At 38.8% G+C, this 22,239-nt stretch overlaps 1 protein-coding gene across 1 annotated transcript; it reads left to right on the top strand.

The window, feature by feature from the left end:
• The first annotated feature begins 6,554 nt into the window (after positions 1-6,554).
• LOC129727167 (uncharacterized) lies at positions 6,555-19,092 on the top strand. The gene is made up of 3 exons (XM_055684700.1): positions 6,555-7,296; positions 17,674-18,515; positions 18,571-19,092. Exons 1-3 carry the CDS (start codon positions 6,862-6,864, stop codon positions 18,929-18,931), a joined length of 1,638 nt encoding a protein of 545 aa, XP_055540675.1. The 5' UTR covers positions 6,555-6,861; the 3' UTR covers positions 18,932-19,092.
• Positions 19,093-22,239: the final 3,147 nt, after the last annotated feature.

Genomic DNA, 22,239 nt, shown 5'->3' with positions numbered 1-22,239 from the left:
TAGTGTGATAATAATATGCCAAATTTTTCAAAATCAATAACTTTTTTGATTCCAGAACACAACGGTCACTACGGACGATTTTGTTTTTGGTTGAATCTTAGTGAAGTGACGAGAGAAAACTTTTAGGTATTGTAACCGTTAAACATCTGGCTTAACGGGGAACTCTATTCTGGAAGGTTAAAATTATTTTTTTCCCAATTAACTTTTTAAATAGCCGTTTTTGTAAATTCAAAATATTGACACAATGGCGGCAATTTTCGTAAAAAAATAACTTTTTTCATGAAAAATCATTTTAAACAAACATAAAACATTGAAAAAAAATAGATATTGAAAAACAACTATGTAACAAGTAGGATAATCCATTATTACATGCTGGAATAAAAATTTCAACCAAATCGGCTCAGTAGATGCTGAGAAAAACTCACCACAAGTTGAAAAAAAACATGGTTTTGCGAAAAACGCTGCCAGTAGCGTAATACTCACTATATTTTCACCCACGTCACACAAGACACATCTTCAAACATACCTTAGTCAATAGCCAAAATATCCGAACACTTCATTTTACCCTAAACATCCGAAAAATCACATTTTTTTATTTTTCGACTTTCTTGTTAACCCCCTCTAAACAGTTAGTTTAATTTGAAACAGTTTACATGTTCTGATTATCTGCCTATGAGTTCAAAGCTGCCTTATAATATTGGATCGTTTGAGAAGTATGTTGAACAAGTAAAGAAGTGTTTTAGTGTTTTTGAAGTGCAAATCACATTTAACGTGGTGTATTAATCTAAACTTCGAAGAACAGCTTAGCTCAAATTTGTACCGAAAAAATGTGTCCTGATTCCTAACTTCGACCGGATGGTATCCCTACCAATAAGCCAACACAAAAAGGAAGCGGTGAAGAAAAGCCGAAGCAAATACCTCCCGGTTTTAACTTCAAAGCAAACCAGGAGTATCCACCGCTTCCCGGGGCACCAAAAACCCCACATTATAAAATTAGAGAGAATACAATATCGTTGTTTGCGTATTGCCTTGGGTTGCATGCAGTCGACCCATACGATGAGTCTTGAAGTGTTAGCGGGTATTCTTCCGTTCAAACATCGTTTTTGGAATCTCTCTTACCTGTTGCTAATTCGATGCACAGTTATGAACCCATTAGTAATTGAAAATTTCGAGAGGTTGGTCGACCTTCAATCTCAATCCAGATTTATGACTTTATATTTTGACTATATGGCTCAAGATATTAATCCTTCTTCATACGATTCCTCCAATGTCGCACTTTTAGCTACTTCTAATAATGCTATATTCTTCGACACCACCATGAAACAAGACATTTCTGGTATCCCGGATCAATTGCGACCCCAAGAGATCCCTAAGATTTTTTCCAATAAGTTTAAACATGTTAGTTATGATAAAAGGTTTTACACTGACGGATCTAATCTAGATGAGTCCACTGGCTTCGGTATTTTCCACGAAAATTTTACCGCCTCTTACAAACTCGATGCTCCTGCTTCCGTGTACACCGCAGAACTTGCTGCTATTCAGTACTCCCTTGGGATCATCGAAACCCTACCCATAAACCACTACTTCATCTTCACAGACAGTCTCAGTGCCATTGAGGCTCTGCGATCGATGAAGACTGTGAAGCACACCCCGTATTTCCTGGGGAAAATACGATGGTTTTTAAGTGCTTTAACAAATAAAAATTACCGGGTTACCTCAGCGTGGGTCCCTTATCATTGCTCGATTCCGGGCAATGAAAAGGCTGACTCTTTAGCTAAGGTGGGTGCTATTGATGGCGATATTTATGGAAGACCTATTGCTTATGATGAATTTTATAGTATTTTGCGTCAGAGAACACTCAATAGTTGGCAATTATCATGGAATTGAGATGAACTGGGACGGTGGCTACATTCCATTTCGCCCAAAGTATCGACGAAAGCATGGTTCAAGGGGTTGGATGTAGGTCGAGACTTCATTCGCGTGATGTCAAGACTTATGACTACACGTTAAACACGCACCTCTTTCGTATAGGGCTTGTAGAAAGTAATCACTGCGTTTGTGGCGATGGCTACCATGACATCGAGCATGTTGTTTGGTCGTGTACCGAATTCTTTGGTCCTAGGTCCAAGCTAACAGATTCCCTTCGGGCCCGACGAAGACAACCGAACGTTCCCGTTAGAGATATTCTGGGAAGCGGTGATTTCCAGTATATGTCAGAACTATACTTGTTCCTAAAAAATGCCGACATTAACGTTTAAAAAAAATATCTTTTGTATATTCACTATGTACTATGTACACTATGTACAACCCACTATGTACTGATTGACGACCATACTGGAGATACAGAAAGCTTACACAAAGCGGAAACAACGCGGCACTCATAGTGAGACCCTGCCTCGATACAAACTTCTAACTTAAGCAGTGCAATAATTCGGAAAATTAAGTAAATTATAAGATATTAAATATAAGCGAATAGTTATTAATTCTTAGAGATAAGTCAGTTTTATTTTTCATGTTAGTCAGTTCTTTAAAAACAAATGCAACTCCCAACCTTAAAATTCCCAACCAGAGAATGGCAATGCCATACTAACCCCAGTAAATCGGGCGTAACGATCACTCCTTCTAACAAAATTTGCTTCTTTTCAAATTTAAAAGCCAATACATTTAGAACACTGCTCCGTTAAGCTACCGCATATGAGCTATAAAATGAATAACCTTAAAACTAAAACGACCAGGATTTGATGAAAGTGTGGATTAAAGTTTATTAAGGAGATGGCATAAGTGTTGCACAGTATTCGATAAGTAGCATTAAGTGCGAAGTTCGTACATTCAGCCTAGGAGAGGAGTTATTCTTTGATAGTTTCATAAATATCAGAACTAAAATTACTTTTTGGTGATATTTTTTGTTAATAGTCAACTTTATGGTTTCGAAGTGTTGTGGCAATATCTATGCGCACATACACAGAGTTGACGAGGGACTTCATGAAGTATGACGAATTATATAGGTTATGAAATCGATAACATTCGGGCTAAGATGTTTTTACACTATTTGCACTGTGAGACTACTGCAGCTAAATCAAATAACAATTCGTTGCCTTCTTATGGGTATGTTGCATGTTAGACACTGTCGAATGCGAGTTAATCGTGCAAAAAATATACGAATATGAAAAGTTTTCCTCAATTTTACCACGTAATAAATAATAATTATTATTATAATTGTTGCGGGACAAGTAGATAAAACGCACTTATTCTTTTTAGCGTAATGCTTCAAGCTGACGGGTAATTTGGTCACAGCACCCCACAGGAGCGTGTACCATGGAAAAAGTTGCCAGTTGTAGCAATTAGTTTTTCACAAAAATGTCACAATTATTATTAAATTCCGTACAGCATACATGCTTATACTCTTTTTAGTTCTACAGGATGCACCCAAGCTCCGGTAGTTGTAGTGATTCTCACAACTATAACTTTCATGTAGTATGAGTTTGCATAGCCTACGCCAACGCCTTCCTGACGAAAATTGTCAGTACCTTTTTGAAACCTTCTAATGTGTCTTGTAGCATCTACCACCTTCCACTCATCTACACGGAAGGCACCATTACGCCGTCTGGAACTCCGCCGTCATGCCACCCAATTGATGTTTATTTATGTTCGTTGAAAAAAAAAAAACAAAAGCAACACACTTCTAGAATTACCAGCAGGCGGAAAATGATACAACACGGCGCTGCCGGCGCCTTCGCCAAAACAAAGCGACACAAGACCGTGTGGTAGGCACGATGCGCCTACACGGTAGGCAGTTAAGTACGCAGACGAAGGCAGCGAACGACTAGGGTAAGCATAAAACGCCCCCCTGGGGCATAACGCCCCATTCAAATATTCGGAAACACACAAAAAAAAAAACAAGATATGAGACTATTGGAAATCCGTAGCGGGTCATAGGACTAACCTTCTGTGCAAGTTCGATAATTGTCACTGGCAGCGAAAAAAAAAACAAAAATCAATTTTGATTTGAGCTGCTTCATATCTAATTTTTTGCAGCGTTTCCTTAACGTTTTTTCACTAGTGTATAGAGTTTATTAGCTGGTATTTGCACTTATATATCTCAAATGAATCTCTAAGCAGCTGTGAGATATACGAAAAAAATGTATAATTTGCTTAAGTATTCAATGCTTTCTGCTACACTACAGCTCCGGGCAATATGCCCCACCGCTATCTGGGCTGATATGTTCATTGCTTTAGCGTTTGCTTCTGAGACTTCAAGCGCTGTTTCACTTCGCGTGTTGAGTTGGCATATGAAGCTACTGCATGGGGCATCTGAGGCGTTTTGCCCCGGTAAATTTGAAAGCTTTCTTTTTTTCCTGTATGGACTTCCTCACTGCGACCAGAATCGTAGATCTATTGTGAGATATGCCCGGGTGTCTGCTGTATCCCGCACTTCTGTTAATAGCAATACCACTATTGAGAAGTGGCATGCTTATTATTATTGTTCATCAGTGCTTGTGGGTAATGTGCTACTCTTCCTTACACGCTTACTGTTCTACTATACCGATACTCGTTCCTCTTGCCAAATATCACCAATTATAATTCCCTGGAGAAGTTTCGTCGTGCGTCCTTCTGGCAAGTTTTATTGATAAGAGGGACTTATTTTTTTGCTAAGAGAAAGTCACGCAAAGGTATTTGTAGATTTCAGCGTAAAGGAAGGGTAACTGGGGGGGAGCCTGAGAATAAACCCATGCTTAAGTCCTTTTTGACATCGGATGGCCTGGTTCTACTAAGATCCGAACCCACGACCATCCGCTTGACAAAGCGGACTCTGTAACCTTGTGGCTACGCAGCTCCCGATTCAATCATATTTTTTAATAAAATTATAGCGTTTTTGTGCAACAGTAATTACAAAAAATAATAGCAGTGCATTACCAATCAAATAGTGTATCAAACTGCATAAAAGATTTGTTGTTTGTGATAAACATAGCTACAATATCGACGATGTTCCTTAATGAGGGGGAGAGGGGCGTATTATACCTGTTTACCCTACCTTCTTCACTAGAAAGCAAAGCTAGATGGTTCTGGTTGAGAAGCGTCCCAGCGGAAGTCACGATTACGCCTTCTAATTTGTATGGAGAATGCGTCATTTCGCCGTGTGTGCATTCGTGCCTTTACATGAATTTATTACATATGCTAACAAAATTTTAACATATTCTAACAAAATTTTAACACTACTCAGTGAAAAAGGGGCTAAAACCATTCCGAGTAGAAGAGAAACTAGGGCATGCTAGGCACTCTCAAACCTTAAAATCATGAGCAATTCTATTAGATACAAATTTAAATCAGATATTTCTATGCACTCGCTCGGTAAATAATTTTCCTATTCACTCTCAAGATTTTCGAGAGTCTTAGTGAAGCACCATCTATAATGTGATATTTCATGGAATGAAATTATCAAGCGGTGATGCAATCTTGCAGGAAAATATTGATCATCCTTTCAAACTCTATAAATTGCTTCCAAAAGTTTCATCTCATACGAACACAAATTCACCGCGATTGCAACTTAATTTAAAATGCAGCTCACTTTTCCTCATTGAACTCGACACTCCGATGCAGCCGCACGGGTAAAGTAATTGCCGCCCGTGACCCTGTTTCCGCGCGCCCGGATTCGATATAGTGTATCAAGCGAGCACTCCTTTTGCTGACTGGTGGAAGTTGCTGGTGATGCCACTGCTGTTACTACCGATGCCACTGATGTTGATGCGGAAGTTGTTGTTTGTTGAGAACCCGAAGCGAACGTGACGAGAAGCAATTACCTGGGATTATCTTTCGCAACTATCCGGAAGAAAAGGGATGTTACTAGACTTGGCGGTGTCCTTTGCTCTAGTCTCTAGCCATGTTGTGTTTAGAGGTGCTTCTTCTTGAATGTTGTTCAGTTCCGGTCTAAGGGTCGAATGAATAATGTACGTACATGTATCTATATTCTCTTGCATTAGGTGAAACGAAATCTTACAGCCAAGCGGAGCTGCACCGGTTTACCGTGATCTGATGAATTTGCTCAACCTGAGCTAATCAGGGCTTCATCATGTGGTTAATGCTCTCTTGATGATTAGCGAGCCAAACATTACGATTGTTCAAGACGACATCAATTTTTGTTTTGAACTCATTAGGAGCTGCTTGCTATTAGAGTGAGTGTAATTTGTTTAATAGAAATTCAAAATGACGTTGGTTATAATTTGCTTCGCGATCGCAAATCAAACGGTCATCTAAATGAAATCAGTCTACCATAACTAGCAACATCATACTAATAGGTTATCTTTAACTTTAAACCGCTCATCCTTTGCTTAAAATTCTTTACTTCTCCATAATTCAAACAGGCAAGCGTTTTTCAAGTGCTAAAACACGTGATTCAGATGGCTTCAGCTGCCGGAATTAATGCATGTATAGCCGAGAATTAAATTGGTTCAGTTATCACATTGCTTTATGTGCGGATGCTGCTTATCGTTCTAAATTATCACGTCCATCTTCTGCCAGGCTGGAGGCGAAGTAATTTTATAGTTCAGTCCCGTACAGCACCTCGCTTCCATCAGTCAGTCAGTGTCAGCCGCCTTAGACAGTTTAGCTGGGGTCTGCTCACGGTCTAGGTCAACAATTCGCGTGCTTTCATATCCTGCAAGAGTGCTAACCATCACAGCGGTAAAGTCAGCTTCCAGCAAGTGATTGAGCGTGTCGACGAGCCAAAGCGGAAAATTGGAGTGAATTAATTTCTTGCCACACTATTCCCCGCCGCATTTGTTACCTTTATGGAGTCTTCTGTTGGAAAACGTCATTTCGAATCGCAGTACAGAAGTCAAAACAGAAGCCAACAGCAGTGGAGCAATGAAACCACCAGCGGATACAGCTGAAGCAACGTTTGCTGCTTTGAATATGGACCATAGCGAGAGGAAGCTGGACAAATCTCGCGTCATCAATCCGCACCTGGTGCTGCTGAAGGCTACCCTGTTCCTGATATTCGGTGCTTTCTCCTCCCTGGTACCATACCTGACGGTGCATATGCAGAGCCTCGGACTGACGGTGGGCGAAATTGCGACCGTTTATTTGACTCTGCTATTCACGACCTGCCTTTGTCCTCCGATCAGTGGATATATCGTGGATAGATTTGGCCAGTACAAACCGGTACTGATGGTCTGCCTAGTGCTAAATATCGTCGCTCATCATTCGCTAGATCTGATTCCAAGACGTCAGCCGTTCGAGCTGATAATGGTGCAACCACGACTGAGTTTCACAACGGCAGACAAAGGAAGTATATATTTGGTAGGTTGCGGTTATGTATATCGTGCTTTATGGCAAGGAAAGCCATCTGAAATGCAACAAGCAGTTTAACGTTAATGATGTTCGTTTGTTTTCCGCAAGCATACATTTAGCTTTTAAAGAGATTATGAAAAATAGTTGGGAATTATGAATTTATGAAGTATGGCTTCTATGATTTTATAGCTGCCGTACTGAAACCGGTTGGTTTTATTTATTTCATGAGAAGATAAAATTTTTCACAAAATTCAACATTGCCGAGTTTTGATGTTGTTATGAATACTTTATAATTATTATTCTATATTTTTAGCATTATTTTTTCCAAGGCTAAGAGGTTAGAAAACAGAAAATGGGTCAGGAAATAGACTTTCCCATGATTTACGCAACAAAAGAACGGTATTTAAGGGGCACTCTACTCTGGAAGGTCGAGAAAAAATAAATTTTCGTAATTTTTAGAGTTAAATGATGAGTTCGGGTATTTTTGACAAGTCGTTAATTTTTGTTAAATTTCTTTTTTGTTTTAATTTTTTTGTTAAATTTGACAAGTTGTTAATTAAGGTATATTTGAAGATATATTTTGCATGTGCTGGATACATATATAATAAGTATTACGCTGTTGGCAGCGTTTCTCTAGAAACCATGTTTTTCAACTGTTGGTACGTTTTACTCAACATCTGCTGAACCGATTTAACTAAAAATTTTCCACAGCTTGTAAAAATGTGTTATCTAACTTATTACAAAGTCATTTGTGAAAGTTTTGAAAATTGACAAAATGGCGGCCATTTCAGTAAAATCATTTAAAAAAAAAACATTTAAAAAATCATATATTGAAAAACGGCAAAAATCAGTTCAGTAGATGCTGAGAAAAACTTACCTAAAACTTACTTACCTAAACTTACTTAAAAAAACGCTGTCAACAGCGTAATTATCACCTTAATATAATCTACGACAGCCAAAATACATCTTTAAATATACCTTAATCGATTGCCAAAATACCCGAACACTTCACCTTACTTTGAACATCCGAAGAAAATATCACGAAAATTCATTATTTTTCAACTTTTAAGAGTAGGGTCCTCCGTAACAACAATAAGTTTGAAAAATTTAAAAGATGTCTGTTCCTTGATATTCCAAATTGCGTCTGTCTTTCTCTATCAGTCTGATCTATAAACTAGCAGAATTATAGAAAAAAGCCAGAATACCGAATATGTTGTATTGGATTATCGTTATTAAATATTTCAAAAATGTTGATGAAAATGTATAGGACATGCATTTAATTTTATTTCACATTTGTAATTTTACGATTTCACGCTGCAATCAGTTGATATTCTCATTTGGTTCCCATTCCGTATGGTATTCGATCGTTTTGAATATTTTGGTTATTTAGAAACCAGAAGACGCCATCTTTATTTCAATATTACGTCTGGAGATGAGTTGTGACTTCTGAGCATCATCCCGGTTCTGGAAATATTCGTATTAAATTATATTTATCGGACCTGGAAAAACCATTTTTTGACGTTGAACTAACGTCTATATCGAAGTTAGGCACCTGAATTTGAAAATCTAGTAATTCAAGCGGGGAAAACCAGGGAGAAGTGGTCAGGTTTTGAGCGCTTATATATCAGTCATTTCTTTTCAGAATTTCGAGGTTTTGGCATCAACCGATCAGAAATTCTTTTACGGTTGAATTTATGTAACAAAAATAACCTATTGTTCGAGATACACTATTGAAAAATTGATAAATCACATCGATTGTCTAAATCATACCGAGCAACCAATCACCACCTCTCTTCACAAGCACAGTCGACACTAACGGATACAACCGATCTGACTTTGTAAACAGTCTCACAGCTTTCAACCAATAACGAGCTCGCTTTCGGTAGCTGCAACAGGTGTTTCAACACCGTTTTAAAATGCTTCTTTTATCATTACCACTGAACAGATTCTAAACATCAATGGCTTGATTGATAGGGGAAATATTGCGCAAGATTGTCATATAATAATTTAAATATGTTTTCGATACTAAACTAGTTAAAAGTTGTGTTAAAAGTCGTGCACATTCAACCAATCACAAGCTCGCTTCTTGTTTGCTCGCGGATGGATTTTTGCTTTGGGCTATATAATAGCCTGTGTCGTCTCATAGCAGTCATCAGTTAACAAGTGAAAGGCCACCAGGCCGGTCTTGTATAATCAGCAGCGGTGGCTGATTCCAGCGGCCAAACTGAGCTGCAGCAGAACCAGAGCGGTGGTATCAGGCAGCAGCGGCGGAGGTAGTGGGAAGCTGCATTTCTTCATTCAGTTCGGTGCTCCTTCGATCTGAGTTGGACCCCACCAGTGGTAATCCAATTCAGATATCGTTGGGTGAAAACGTTGGGTGTGTGTGCAGTGTGCACATATAGCGTATGTGCATCTGTATTGCTATGACATTTGCGATGATAGGGATGGCGCTGTTGCGTGTGTATGGCTAGCTATAGCGTGTGTAAGACACTTGCATGTGTAGCATATTATGGCTTTTGCGTGTATATCTTCAGCGTGTGTACGGATAGTTATAGCTTGTGTGTGGATAGCTGCTGCGTGTGTAATGATTAGTTATAGCGTATGTATGGATAGTAATAGCACATGGTTGGATAGCTTATGCGTGTGTATAGATAGTTGTATCGGATGTATGGAAAGGAATAGCGTGTGTATGGATAGCTATAGCTACAGCGTGTGTATGAATAGTTTTAACGCGTGTTTAGATAGTTATAGCATGTGTGTGAATAACTATAGCGGGTGTTTATCGAAGATTATTATTGTCATTGAAAATATTAAAACGTCTTAACGAACACAGTTGTGAATTTGATTTTACAGCAGCGATTTTAACTTCTTCAGCCAGGCTTTATTCATCGAGGAAAAATTACTACCTATGAATGATCAACACTTATTTACTAGAAATTTGATTTAGATCAAAACGGGTTCTTTTGAGTATCATAAGTTATTGGTAAAAAGAGTTGCAAGTTTTCTCAATCAGCATTCATTAAATTTTCGTTTTTGTTTCTCGGTGCGCGGTTTTGATTTTGTTTCTCGCACACAGAGAAAGAAACAAACTTGTCGCTATCGTGAAAAATAACAAAACAATTAGAAATGCTCTAAATCACAACTGAAGAAGTTAAGATATTTTCCTGTCACTCGCCCAAATCTTGATAACAACTACCGAAAAACGTGTGATTGAGCTCTTGCTATATTGAGTTATTGAACCAAACGTTTTTTTTTTCAAATACATGAAGTTATATGCTGGGCTGGAACTAACCTAGCAGGAGTTTTATCGATTAAATGTCAAACAATTTTCAAATTTAAAATTTTCGGTTGAATCGTTCTGGGCTCCAATTTCAGATAGTTTCGTAAAGTTTGCTTTTTGCTTAGATAGGAAAATTTTACCAATTCGCTCAATTAAATGATTGTCTTGGTAGTGCAGCAAACAAAGGGTTGATTCGAATATGTATGAAATGACAGCGATTAAATAAAAGATATCCATTCTTTTAGTATATATTATTATTTATAACGTTTTAACGTCTCAGCATCCAGAAATCCACTGTTAGATAAAATTGCAGCAAATACTAGAGTTGCAATTCTCTCTATTATTTGTTTTAATGGAATATAAGAATACCGTAGTCCAACGTCATGCGGTCGTGTCTCGAATACCACCCTCCTACTTTTTTTAGTTTTTGAGAATCGAAAACCGCCATCTTGAAATTTAAAATGGCAACTGGGTCTGTCTCCTTCATGGATTTGTGAGGTCCAGAAGTCGCTATTTTGGAATTCAAAATTGCACCTGGTGGGGAGCTTCGAAATTTGATGCAGTACGGTATATAAACAAGATGATAGATTGTAGCATTGAACCTGCCCAGCACACCTTCGATGTCTTTCTGTTGGTCGAGGAATAACTCACCATATATTGGTCTGCCTTTCAAGGAAAAATAAAAAATCGTACTTCAAAGTACATTCGTTATATATTTTCCCGTTTTGCGGATTTCGGAATAACGAATTTGGAACGACGATATGCAAACCGGGACCCAAAAATTCGGTACGGTAAAAAGTACGGTTAATTTCTTATAGGCTGTTGATTTACGAGACTGTACGGTACACATGATTCTGAAATATATGGTTTTTGACTTTCAGGCAAACTTAATTTAAAAACTGGTTGTATTTTTGGTAAACATTGAAAAATGAAAAAAAAAAACATAAAATTTACTTCAAAACGGAACTTGTTGATCCAAAATTATATCAAAATTGAGGGAGTTACAGGTAATCGAATTCAAGCTTAAAAATGTGATTTTCAAACATAAAAACCATTGAAATTTCCTGACACAGCAACATTTAAAGTGCTGCCAAAAATTGGTATATCATCTGATTCTCATAAAACTCACATCACACATATACTGACACACACACGCATGCACATACACGCACACACACAAACGCGCGTGCGCATCACACGAACGCATACTCAGTTTCTAGTATGAATAATTGGAAAAGGGTAATTTTTTTGGCCTATGATGGAACCACTGTGCAATGCCTAAGAATTGCAGTTATCATTCCGTATGCCTAATACCACCTTCTACTGTGTATTAAGCAACTATTGATACTATAAAACTCACATTTTTTACCCTGTTCACATCACCCCAAACACTGTCCATATTACCCCAATAGCTGTCTATTTTCACCCCGAACGATTTTTTAGGTCCGAAAATCATTATTTTTAGTTTCGTTATTTTTTTGTTTTTTTTTTTTTTGACCTCAATATCATGGTTTTTTCGTGCAAAAACATAGAAAACACATCAATATTACTATAGTACATTATGATTATGGAATAGAAAAAACAGGTTACGAAATAACAGGAGTTTTGCTTAGGGGGTCCAAATTACCCCAAACTACCCTATACCATTCCACAACGTTTGAAAAATTTGTTTTGTAAAAGCGGATATCGCGCGCTATCTGACCATGAAACATTTATGCAATAATTGAATGAAAACTGCAATTGCAGCAACCGGCCTTTTTCAAGGCTACTAAATGAATTTGGAAGAGCATAATGAATGGTTATTACTAAACTGCAACTGTGGTTTGATGCTGCTGATAATGCACAGCAGTGTGAAGTTTATTACGATTTGTTGATACTGCGATTCAATCCGATTTCAAACAGAAAAGTGCGACACGTTCTGCTCACGGTGCTGAGTCTGTTTCAGAAAATTCATAAAACTTTATCAGCAAGGATGTAACGTCTTGGAGAAGACGGTTATAGTTTGACATCCTAGCAGAATTTCGACCGCTTCACACCATTAAATTGATTAACCATAATCTAGTGTATTTCCAAAGCTATTGCAAAAAAATTATTGACATAAGACAGGCTGTCGTAATTCTACGCTAACTTGCGGTCGTATATTATGAACAACCTCTTCCACTTTTTTTAAACACATGAAGTTATATGCTTGGCTGGAGCTAACCTAGCATGGAGTTGCAATTCCCTCTACTATTTGTTTCAATGGAATATAAGAATACCGTAGTCAACGTCATGCGGTCGTGTCTTGAATACCACCCTCCTATTATTTTTTTTACTTTACAACCATCAAAAGGGCATTGCTCAAAAATGTACTGTACAATAATTTTGAAATTTTGACCAGAGATTCTGGACGTCATAGCGAATTGAATGGTGTACTCAGATTCTTTGGTGCATTTTTTTTATAATAACGGTCTGTGGGCGCACCGTGAATACTTTACTTTTTGTTTAAAATTGCTGTTAAAACACGACTGTAGAAATCACTCTTTGTGCCGTGTCAAATAAATGATGTGTGAACAAAAAAAAAAAAAACCATAGTTCAATTTGAAACCTGAACTAGACTACCACAACATGATCTACCACTAATCTCTCATACTCTGCGAGAACTTTACGAACCAAGGGGTACAACTGATTTGAAAAATATCGCCAAGGGGTACTCGGACAAAAAAGGTTGAGAATCTCTACTAAAGTCAATTTTACAACCAATCACACACCATCGAAAACTATGTTCGAAGCTGGAAATTTAGTTCAACTTCGCCATTTCTGCTGTTAATCTTATAGAGTCACATCTGATGAACCGCACTTAAACTGTAGTCCGTGAGGAATAACAGTCCGAAGTCGGCTTCTCAACCCACGGAGTTCCTCAAAGATCGGTGCTTGAATCGCTGCCTTTTATTTGTCACGTCAACTATTTGTCTTCTGTGCTCATTAGGGTGAGGAATCGTTACATGGAAAAAACGAAACTTGATAGCAGAAAGCCAGAACCAAGTTTCTTTTGTTATATTTGAGGCCCCTAACAATCCTAAATTTATCGGAAGTCGATTGGTTTTGTCTTCGCTTGGCGCATTGCATTTCAAATTTATATGGAGATTTGTATGGAAAAACCAACTTTTTTGAATTTTCCATTCTAAAGAGCTCAAAACGGCCCAAACCATAGGTTTCATGATTTTAAATGGTAGGTTTTTTGATGCCTAACAACTTGGCCGAAGACACCAAAGAGCTAGGGTGTCCCGAAAAAATACTAGAGCTGTTCAAAGTTGATTATGTCGAAATTTATGTTGCAAATCATTTTTACTGCCAACACTGCCCGTGTACCGGCGTCAGTCAGATTTCCATCTGTAGTAACCTCTAAAACACGTTGTAGATTTTATCTATACCTAGAATATTGACCTTAATTTGTTTGCTTGATCCAGCTGAGTGTATGAACTCGTTACGACAGGTTACTTCTGATGGGAATCCTACTGACGCCGGTACATTGGTAATGTTGGCAGAAAACAAGATTTTCTGCATTTAAATCGACATACTCAACTTTGAACAGCTATAGCTCTTCTTAGGGAAATCCTAGCTCTTCAGTGTCTTCTGCAAAGTTGATGGGCATCTAAAATACTATACTTTAACTAGTTGTAGTTCCTTATTAGAGCATTATTGAGCTCTCTAGAAAGGTAAATATAAAAAAGTAGGTTTTCCCATATAAATTTCATACAAATTTAAAATGCAATACGCTAAGCGGAGACAAAACCAATCGACTTTCGGTAAGTTTATGGTTGTTAGGGGCCCCAAAAAAAAAACAAAAAAACTTGGTTCTGGAAAATCTATCACTTTTCCCCACCCTAGTGCTCATGTACTGCTCTGGATCTGCTATCTGCTATGTATGCAGATGACGTTCAGCTGTATATCTGTGGCCTTGGTCCCTGTTCCTACAAACTTTATAGAATTATGAACACAGATATCGCAAGAATTTGTACTAATCTTAATGTAAACAGCTATCGTCAACCAAACACAGAATTTTTTCCTTAAATGTAGCCGTACTAACACTGCTCCAACCAACCTTCCATCTCCTGAGCAATTCCACACAAAAAAAAAAAACGGGCAGCCAATTTAATCGACCATTTTTGATTTGGCTGAAACTTTGCTTTTAAAAAATGCCATTTTTGGAAGGTATTGATGATTACAAATATTTTCCGGGCAAAAACGGTTTGTTTGATCGGTGTAACGTCTTTGGCAAAGTTGTAGATAATAATTTTATCTTTCCGAAAAAAATGTACACTCTAAGAAAATTATTTATATTTTCGAAAAAAAAGTTGGAAGAAAAATTAAAAATTAATTATCTGAAAGAGCTCATTATTTAATAATATAATTTTTCTATGAAAACCACAAAATATAATGCAATCGTACCAATCATAGAGAAATCAAGGAAAAAAGGTTTGATTTTTTGAAAAAAGAATTTTTTTCTAATTTTTTTTGGGGACATATTTTTTCAGAAGGATAAAATTGATATTTACAACTTTGCCGAAGACACTATGCCAATCATTCAAACCGTTTCGGCTGTAGAAATATTTTTAATTTTCCATAGAACAATTTATATATTATTTATATTTTTACAGTAAAAACGGCGTGTTTGATTGGCATAGTCTCTTTGGCAAACTTGTAGATAATATTTTTATCCTTTCATAAAAAAGTTTTCTGTGAAAAAAACTATTTTTTTTTCAAAATATCATAACTTTTTCTCCTGATTTCTCCATCATGCGACTGATTGCATTGTTCAAAAAATCTTTTGTAGTTTTTATTTTAAAAAAAATAGATTTTTAAATGATGAGCTTTTTAAGATATTTAATTTAAATTTTTTATGTTTTTTCGGAAAGACAAAAATATTATCAACAACTTTGTAATACGGGAAGGTTTACACAAAGCCACGATCGTACTACGGCTCTGCCTCCTCATCCACCATCGCCACACGCCTGCCTGCAGTTGTTTAAAACGTTGATGTTACCACACTTCATATTCAGCGAAATATTTCACGTTAGACACAGTGCGGGTTTCATGGATAGACTACGAATCGCGCTAAATTCCTGTGTATGCTTCGTTTACGGATTAAACCGTTATGCCTACGTTAGCAAACTTCAAAAAACTTTGATCTGGTGATATTTTAATTCATTTCAATCATCTTTTTAATCATCTTGGCTCTAACAATTAGAAAAATATTCCAAAAATTACTCACTGCCTCCCTAATCTAAACCTCTACGGAAATCAATATACCCAAATACTCTTCTGAAATGTTACTTACAAAATAACTAACATATTAAAAAAATTTAAGGCTGATTTGAAGCAGGCACCTCAATTGGTATACAAAAAACTAAAAAAAAACAACAGTTTTCAGATAAGTTTAATGCTTAGAACATTACTCTGATGATGTGGAATATACCAAATCCACAAATTTTGAATGTAATCGTAAAATATACGACAATGTCAAAGCAATTTATAAAATATCAGCGACATGGATCCAGGCATGGGGAAACCACAGCACTCCAAAGCGCATGTGGCCCATCTGCTAACAAACACACCACGCAGGGCATTTCGTATTACCATTCGTCGCGAGCTCAAGACAAAACATTGGAGAGCCATTCGTAAACACACCAACCGAGGGTTTTCAACTTCGGCACATGAGGCTACCAAGGGCTTGCAGTTTCGGGGAACACACAAGCATTAGTCGCCACGAAGAGATTGACAATGGAATAATAATGGATAGTTGGATGTTAGCCATCGCATACAACCGCCAACAATATTTTTTTCATATGTACTTTTGAAAAAATGAAGCGTTTGAGAAAACACTTGTAGGCATGCGGGCTCCCGAGGGCTCACGAAGTTGATAGCACTCGGGCCTGTGTTTGCCGAATCTTCCGAAGGGCTGTTTTATCTAGAACACTGCGGGATTTTCGTTTTGTATACGCACTGAAGGGCAATCTGGTTACCCTCCGTGGCATCGCTTGAAACACACACGCGGTGGTGTGGTGGGTTTAGACATGCCTGCATAGATCTTAAAGTAACTCACAACCGTGCAAGTCATGAACCCTGTAGCGAACATGCAACTTGTGCCAAAGTACTGATGGAACTATATTTTTAATTTATTTGGCCCTTTTTTGCTTATCTAATGAGTATTATGACCCTGCATGCCGTTCGGAGAGCCTTATCCGTCGAATCGATTCTGTTGCTATCTCGAAGCAGCAGTGTTAACAAACTATGTGCTTAATTAACACTCAGATAATTATCTCGCAAATGAAAAATGATTAGATCATGTCTATAATTGAAGACAGACCAAAAATAAATTATCATACATTCAACGTTAGAGTTACATTGAGATATGCGTTGATGAATGAAAATAAGCAAGCGATTGTACTCTACTTTCGAATAACTTACAACGATTACATGAACCAGAAAGTACAATAAAACTACAGTGAACAGCTACTGCAGATAATCATGGACCAAGTAGGCCTGTACTTTTCAAGTGTGATCCCTTATGGATATCGTAAATATTCCGCCAAAGTCACAATGTTTTATGTTCTTTTATTTCTGGAAACAGATAACTCCGGATTACATTTATTTTTTTCTGTAAAGTAATGTAATGATGTAATGGAGTAATGATGTTTACCCTTTTATCAGAATTTGCTGTCCTTTTTGTCACTATGCTTCACATAAAAATTAACGATTGTTTCCGCTGTTCTATTCTTTTTATTTCTTCGCGATTGACCATTTTTATCCAGAGTTTCACCAGGACTTTCCTAGATTGGCTGATTGCGTACCACCGTAAGGCGGATAATCCATCGGCCTGCTCATTGTCTTTCCTCACGACACTGTCTTGTTTCAACATTATAATAGTTTCAATACTTGGGATAATTTTATATCCGAACTTGAGATCAGTCAATTACTTAACAATAATGGCAAATACAATAATTGAACGGAATTTGCATTTCCATTTAAACATAAATTGAAAATTTTACATCAAAAACTGAACATTCTATTCAGTTACTATTAAAGGTAAACTAAATATAATAAGCCATTTTTTTCCATTTCAGGACCAGCCCTGCAGCCAAGCGGAGTGTCCGAACGCTTCTTTACTCCAGCTAAAACTATGCCAACATTGTTCGATTGGAAATCACAACAACACATTGGTAGAACTCATGGTTGCCCAAGTTGATAATTCCAACCGATCCTGTGGATTAGCAATACTCGATGAATGCACTTTAGGGCGGCTCGAAAACAATTCTCACCCAGTAATCAGCGTTCAATGCAAATTGTCAAATGAGTACGATGGAACGTTCTGGTATTATTTGTTAATCCGATTTGGGGCCACCACCATGCTGACTGCTACCGTAACAATTGTCGATCCGATGGCTTTGACTATGGTCGAACAACATGGCGGAGACTTCGGTCGAGAGAAGCTATTTTCTAGTCTTGGAATGGCGATCTTCACTCCGCTTACCGGTTTGTTAATCGACTACTTCTCCGAAGGACATAGCGCTACTAATTATCAGCCTGCTTTTTACACCTATGACACTCTTATGGCTCTATCGTTGATTTCCGTTCTGTTCCTACCGATCGGACAGAAGTTGCCATCTGAGAACATCATGAAACATCTGTGCGAGGTACTGCAACACCCGCATGTACTAGTGTTTATCATGTTCTTGTTCTTCATGGGCAGCTTCTGGGGATTCATAGAGAGTTATATGTTTGTAATCATGAAAGAGATGGGTTCTCCAAACTATCTTCTTGGTCTAACCTACACGGTTGGAACCGCCACCAGTATCCCTATGATGTACCTGACAAATCCTATTACCAAAAAAGTTGGGCACGTCAACCTTCTGGTGGTAGCTTTCTTTGCTCACGCTCTGAGAATTCTTGGTTATTCTTTCATTCAGTAAGTATTAGATTTTTTGTGATCAACAGCTCTCTTATGAAACCTTTCGTTACAGCAATCCATTCTGGTGCTTTCCGATCGAACTCAACGAAGCCATTTCCTGCTACTTCATGTGGGTTGTAGCCACAACCTATTGCGCCGTTCTGGCTCCCAACAGTCTGGTGGCCACACTGATCGGTGTTGCTGGGATGGCCCATTTCTGTCTGGGAAAAGGAGTCGGATCTTTCGCTGGAGGTTATCTAATAGCACAGTTTGGTACGAGGATGGGATTCCGTTACATGGGCTTCTGTGCAATCGGATGTGGTCTTGTCTATAAGTTCATGCATCTGGTGTGGCTGAAGAGATATGATAAGCATCAAGTGGTGGAAACCGAAGATCGTAAAGTTACCGTAAAATTCAACTTAACAAAGGATTAATCAGTGCTTGGGGGTGGAAAATTGGTGCTATAAATACATGTTAGAGATCCGAGTTTACGGAACTCACGTTATTTATCATTTACTCCAGCCATATTGAACCACGAAGTTGAAAAAAATTTAGATGAATATAGTAGTGCAATTAATAAAAGTGAAACTTCGAACGTGTTTGAATATTTTCATAAAATCCAGAATTTCTAACATTAAGTACCAAAAAAATTTCTTATTGAGCGTCTTAGTAGAATGGAATTGAATATTGAGAATGGGTTATGTTTCCATTCCACCCTCCTTTACCGTCCGCAGATAAATATTTCGATTGCTACATACAACCTTCATGAGTGCTTATGTGGACTGCTGAAAAGCCTAACTAAGCAACGTGATCCCTTCCATATATATGTATACGATAGTAAAATTAGGCAGGACGTTAGGAAGGTGAAACTAAAATTCCTAATTGAAGCTAGGTAGTCAGGTTCTTTGGTTGATTTCGTACTGTACCACATCGAGGGCTGTCACACAGAAGTTTGAATAGCCACGACAAATTATTACCGGCGTCTTTATTAAGCAGTTTGGGTAGATGTTGTTTGTAAATTGGACAACATTCATCCAAGCTGCTTAATAAAGACGCCGGTAATCATTTTTCATGGCTTTTGTCAAATGTCAATGTTCAATCAAAAGATGGTGGGGTTTTAACGCGTATTGGAACGTTTCATAATGAATTACTCAAATGGGCTTCTCCCCACCCAACCCACTTCATTAAAAACAAATAGGTCAGATGAATAAATACAAATAAATACAAAAACCCTTGATCGTAAATTGGTTATCCTTCTAGTTCCTTCAGCAGACAAATCAACCAGATCCCGTGACACACAGCGCTACTCAACGCTCTGCGTCCGTAAAAGACACAGAAACGGTAGACTGCTTCAACCAGCTTACGGTACCACCACACACCCGGCAACCGGATCGTTTGCCCAATCTGAATCGGCGAATGCTTCCATAACCAGTGTTGAATTCTATGCTGAGTCCAGCGTTCCTATAATATACCGCAGTACCCTTTAAGGTACATCCAGTGCAGGTCTGTAGGTCAGCTTTGTAATTGACTCAGGAAGCTGACTGCAGCACACAGGTTCAGTCTTGAAATCAGTGTCACGTACGTGAGAAAACCGATCAAATTTCGGTTTGGTTTCTCAATACGGTCGGTTTCCTCTGCCTTCTTTGAGCGCATCATGTTGGAACGACGGAGTAAATTTCCGAGGACTCCCCTTTGGCCATTTCTTCGTCTATAATTTACAACCGACCACAAGTAAGTCATCCACATACTGCACAAGGATAACTTGACTGCCTCCGGATTCGGGCACGTAGAGACATTGATCGCTCGAACTGCTGGTGAAGCCGAGTCATTCCACAAAGACATGGAACCTCGTCTATGAGGAGGCACACTAGATTCTTGCCTTGCTCTAACCCCTTAGGCAGGGTTCGTCCAACTGTCCGTTGAGGAAGGCAGTCTTCACGTCTATCTGGTGCACTGCAATACTTTACTCGTTTGCCTCAGCAAGAGCAGCTCGCACGGTGTCCAGTCGCGTAACCGTAGATCAGGTTTCACCATAGTCGAATCCTACTTTCTCGCTGAAAAAACGAGCCACAAACCATTTGCACGTGATCGGTACTCGTCCTTCAGGAAGCTTGACCAACGTCCACGTTTGATTTCGATGGAGAGAATCCATCTCATCTCAGAAGGCTGCATCCCACTTCTTCCAATTCGGTCGCTTCCTCATGTCCGCTAGTTAATTTGGCAGGTTGTCGACGAAACTCGTTGCTTTCATGGCGAACCCATTCATGTCGTACTCTGCATGCCAACCCGGAGGCCTACTGTTTTGACCTGTTTTAAGACCTTGCACTTCTTCCCAGACATCTTCCTTTTCTTCTGCGCCGTCGTTGGTTGGGTTTATCAAGACAGCTTAAGAAGATTTCAAACACATCGCGGTGGTCCGATCCATTTGGTCCTTCCGGTTCATAATCTGTTTCTCCAAAGGCGGAAGTCGGATTGATACCGAACTTTACGAATTAGAAACACATCGGAACTGCTGTCGGGCTTCGGACACTTTCCCGAGCTCGGTTTGCGTCCGCCCTCGACGAAGACGACGTCCTGAGTAACAACGATCTCCCTGCGCTAGGGGTGCCATACTCGATAACCACAGTTGGAATAACCCAGGAAAACCCCTCTCCAGGATTTCTCGTCCAGCTTCTTCTTTCTTTCCTTGGGGATGTGAACAAATACGCATGCTCCAATAGCCCTCAAGCTCCGGACAACTGGCTTCAGTCCTTTCCAAACCTCATACGTCTTCCGCTGATCAATCACACTGGTAGAACTGTGATTGAGCAGGAATGCCGCCATCTGGACAGCTGAATCCCAAAACCTCTTACCAGCGCTGTTATCCTCGAGCATGTGCGAGTGAACCTTTCACACGAGCGTCCGGTTCATTCGCTCGCTCACGCCGATCTGCTTGGGAATATGGGCATGGGCGCAACTAAAAAATGTCTAGAGGGAGGCTAGTTCTCTTATATATCATTTAAAAACAGAGAAAAAAGAGATTAAATGTGCTTATTTATTAACGCAGGAACAGGTTTGGGTTCGGTTGACGCTTCCCGGCTACTCGCTTTTCCTTTGCTCCGTCTACATCCCACCAGACAGGACACGTGACTTGACGCTTATCAACACACACTCAAACTCGGTAAACTCAATCTGCGAGCATGCACATCCCAACGACGAGGTAGTTGTGTTCGGGGACTTTAACTTTTCCGGTGTTAAATGGCGCTCTAGCTCCAATGGTTTTTTGTTTGCTGATCCAACGGCGTCGTCTTTTCACGATGAAATCTACAACTTGCTCGACTGCTATAGCTCCAATCTTCTACGGCAGATCAATCACGTAAACAACGAGAATGGCAGAACATTGGATCTCTGCTTCGTCAGCAATTTCGATTGTGCACCGCTTATTATCACTGCTGTTACTCCCCTGGTGAAAACTGTGGCACACCATCCTGCATTACACCTTACAGTTAAGAGTATTCCTCCGGACTTCAGCTGCATGATCGATACTGTCAGCTACAGTTTTAATAAAGCGGACTACGACAGTATTCTCGCCATTCTGTCGAATATTAATTGGAATGATGAACTTGACAACGACAATATCGATACAGCAGTTCAAACTTTTTCTAACATTATGAACTATGTTATTGATCGTCACGTGCCTAAGCGAGTTTTTTTTTTTTTTCTTCACATAACATTTATTTGACACGGCACAAATACAATTTAA

Source organism: Wyeomyia smithii, chromosome 3 (genome assembly GCF_029784165.1).
Source record: "Wyeomyia smithii strain HCP4-BCI-WySm-NY-G18 chromosome 3, ASM2978416v1, whole genome shotgun sequence".
Classification (NCBI taxonomy): domain Eukaryota; kingdom Metazoa; phylum Arthropoda; class Insecta; order Diptera; family Culicidae; genus Wyeomyia; species Wyeomyia smithii.
This window is presented reverse-complemented; position numbering and strand designations above follow the sequence as displayed.

What these genes read in the sequence shown, in the direction of transcription:
- LOC129727167 (XM_055684700.1), top strand. Translation starts at nt 6,862, where the DNA reads ATGAAACCACCAGCGGATACAGCTGAAGCAACGTTTGCTGCTTTGAAT. An exon ending in ACAAAGGAAGTATATATTTG is followed by an intron (nt 7,297 to 17,673) that starts GTAGGTTGCGGT and finishes TTTCCATTTCAG; the next exon opens with GACCAGCCCTGCAGCCAAGC. An exon ending in CTTGGTTATTCTTTCATTCA is followed by an intron (nt 18,516 to 18,570) that starts GTAAGTATTAGA and finishes CTTTCGTTACAG; the next exon opens with CAATCCATTCTGGTGCTTTC.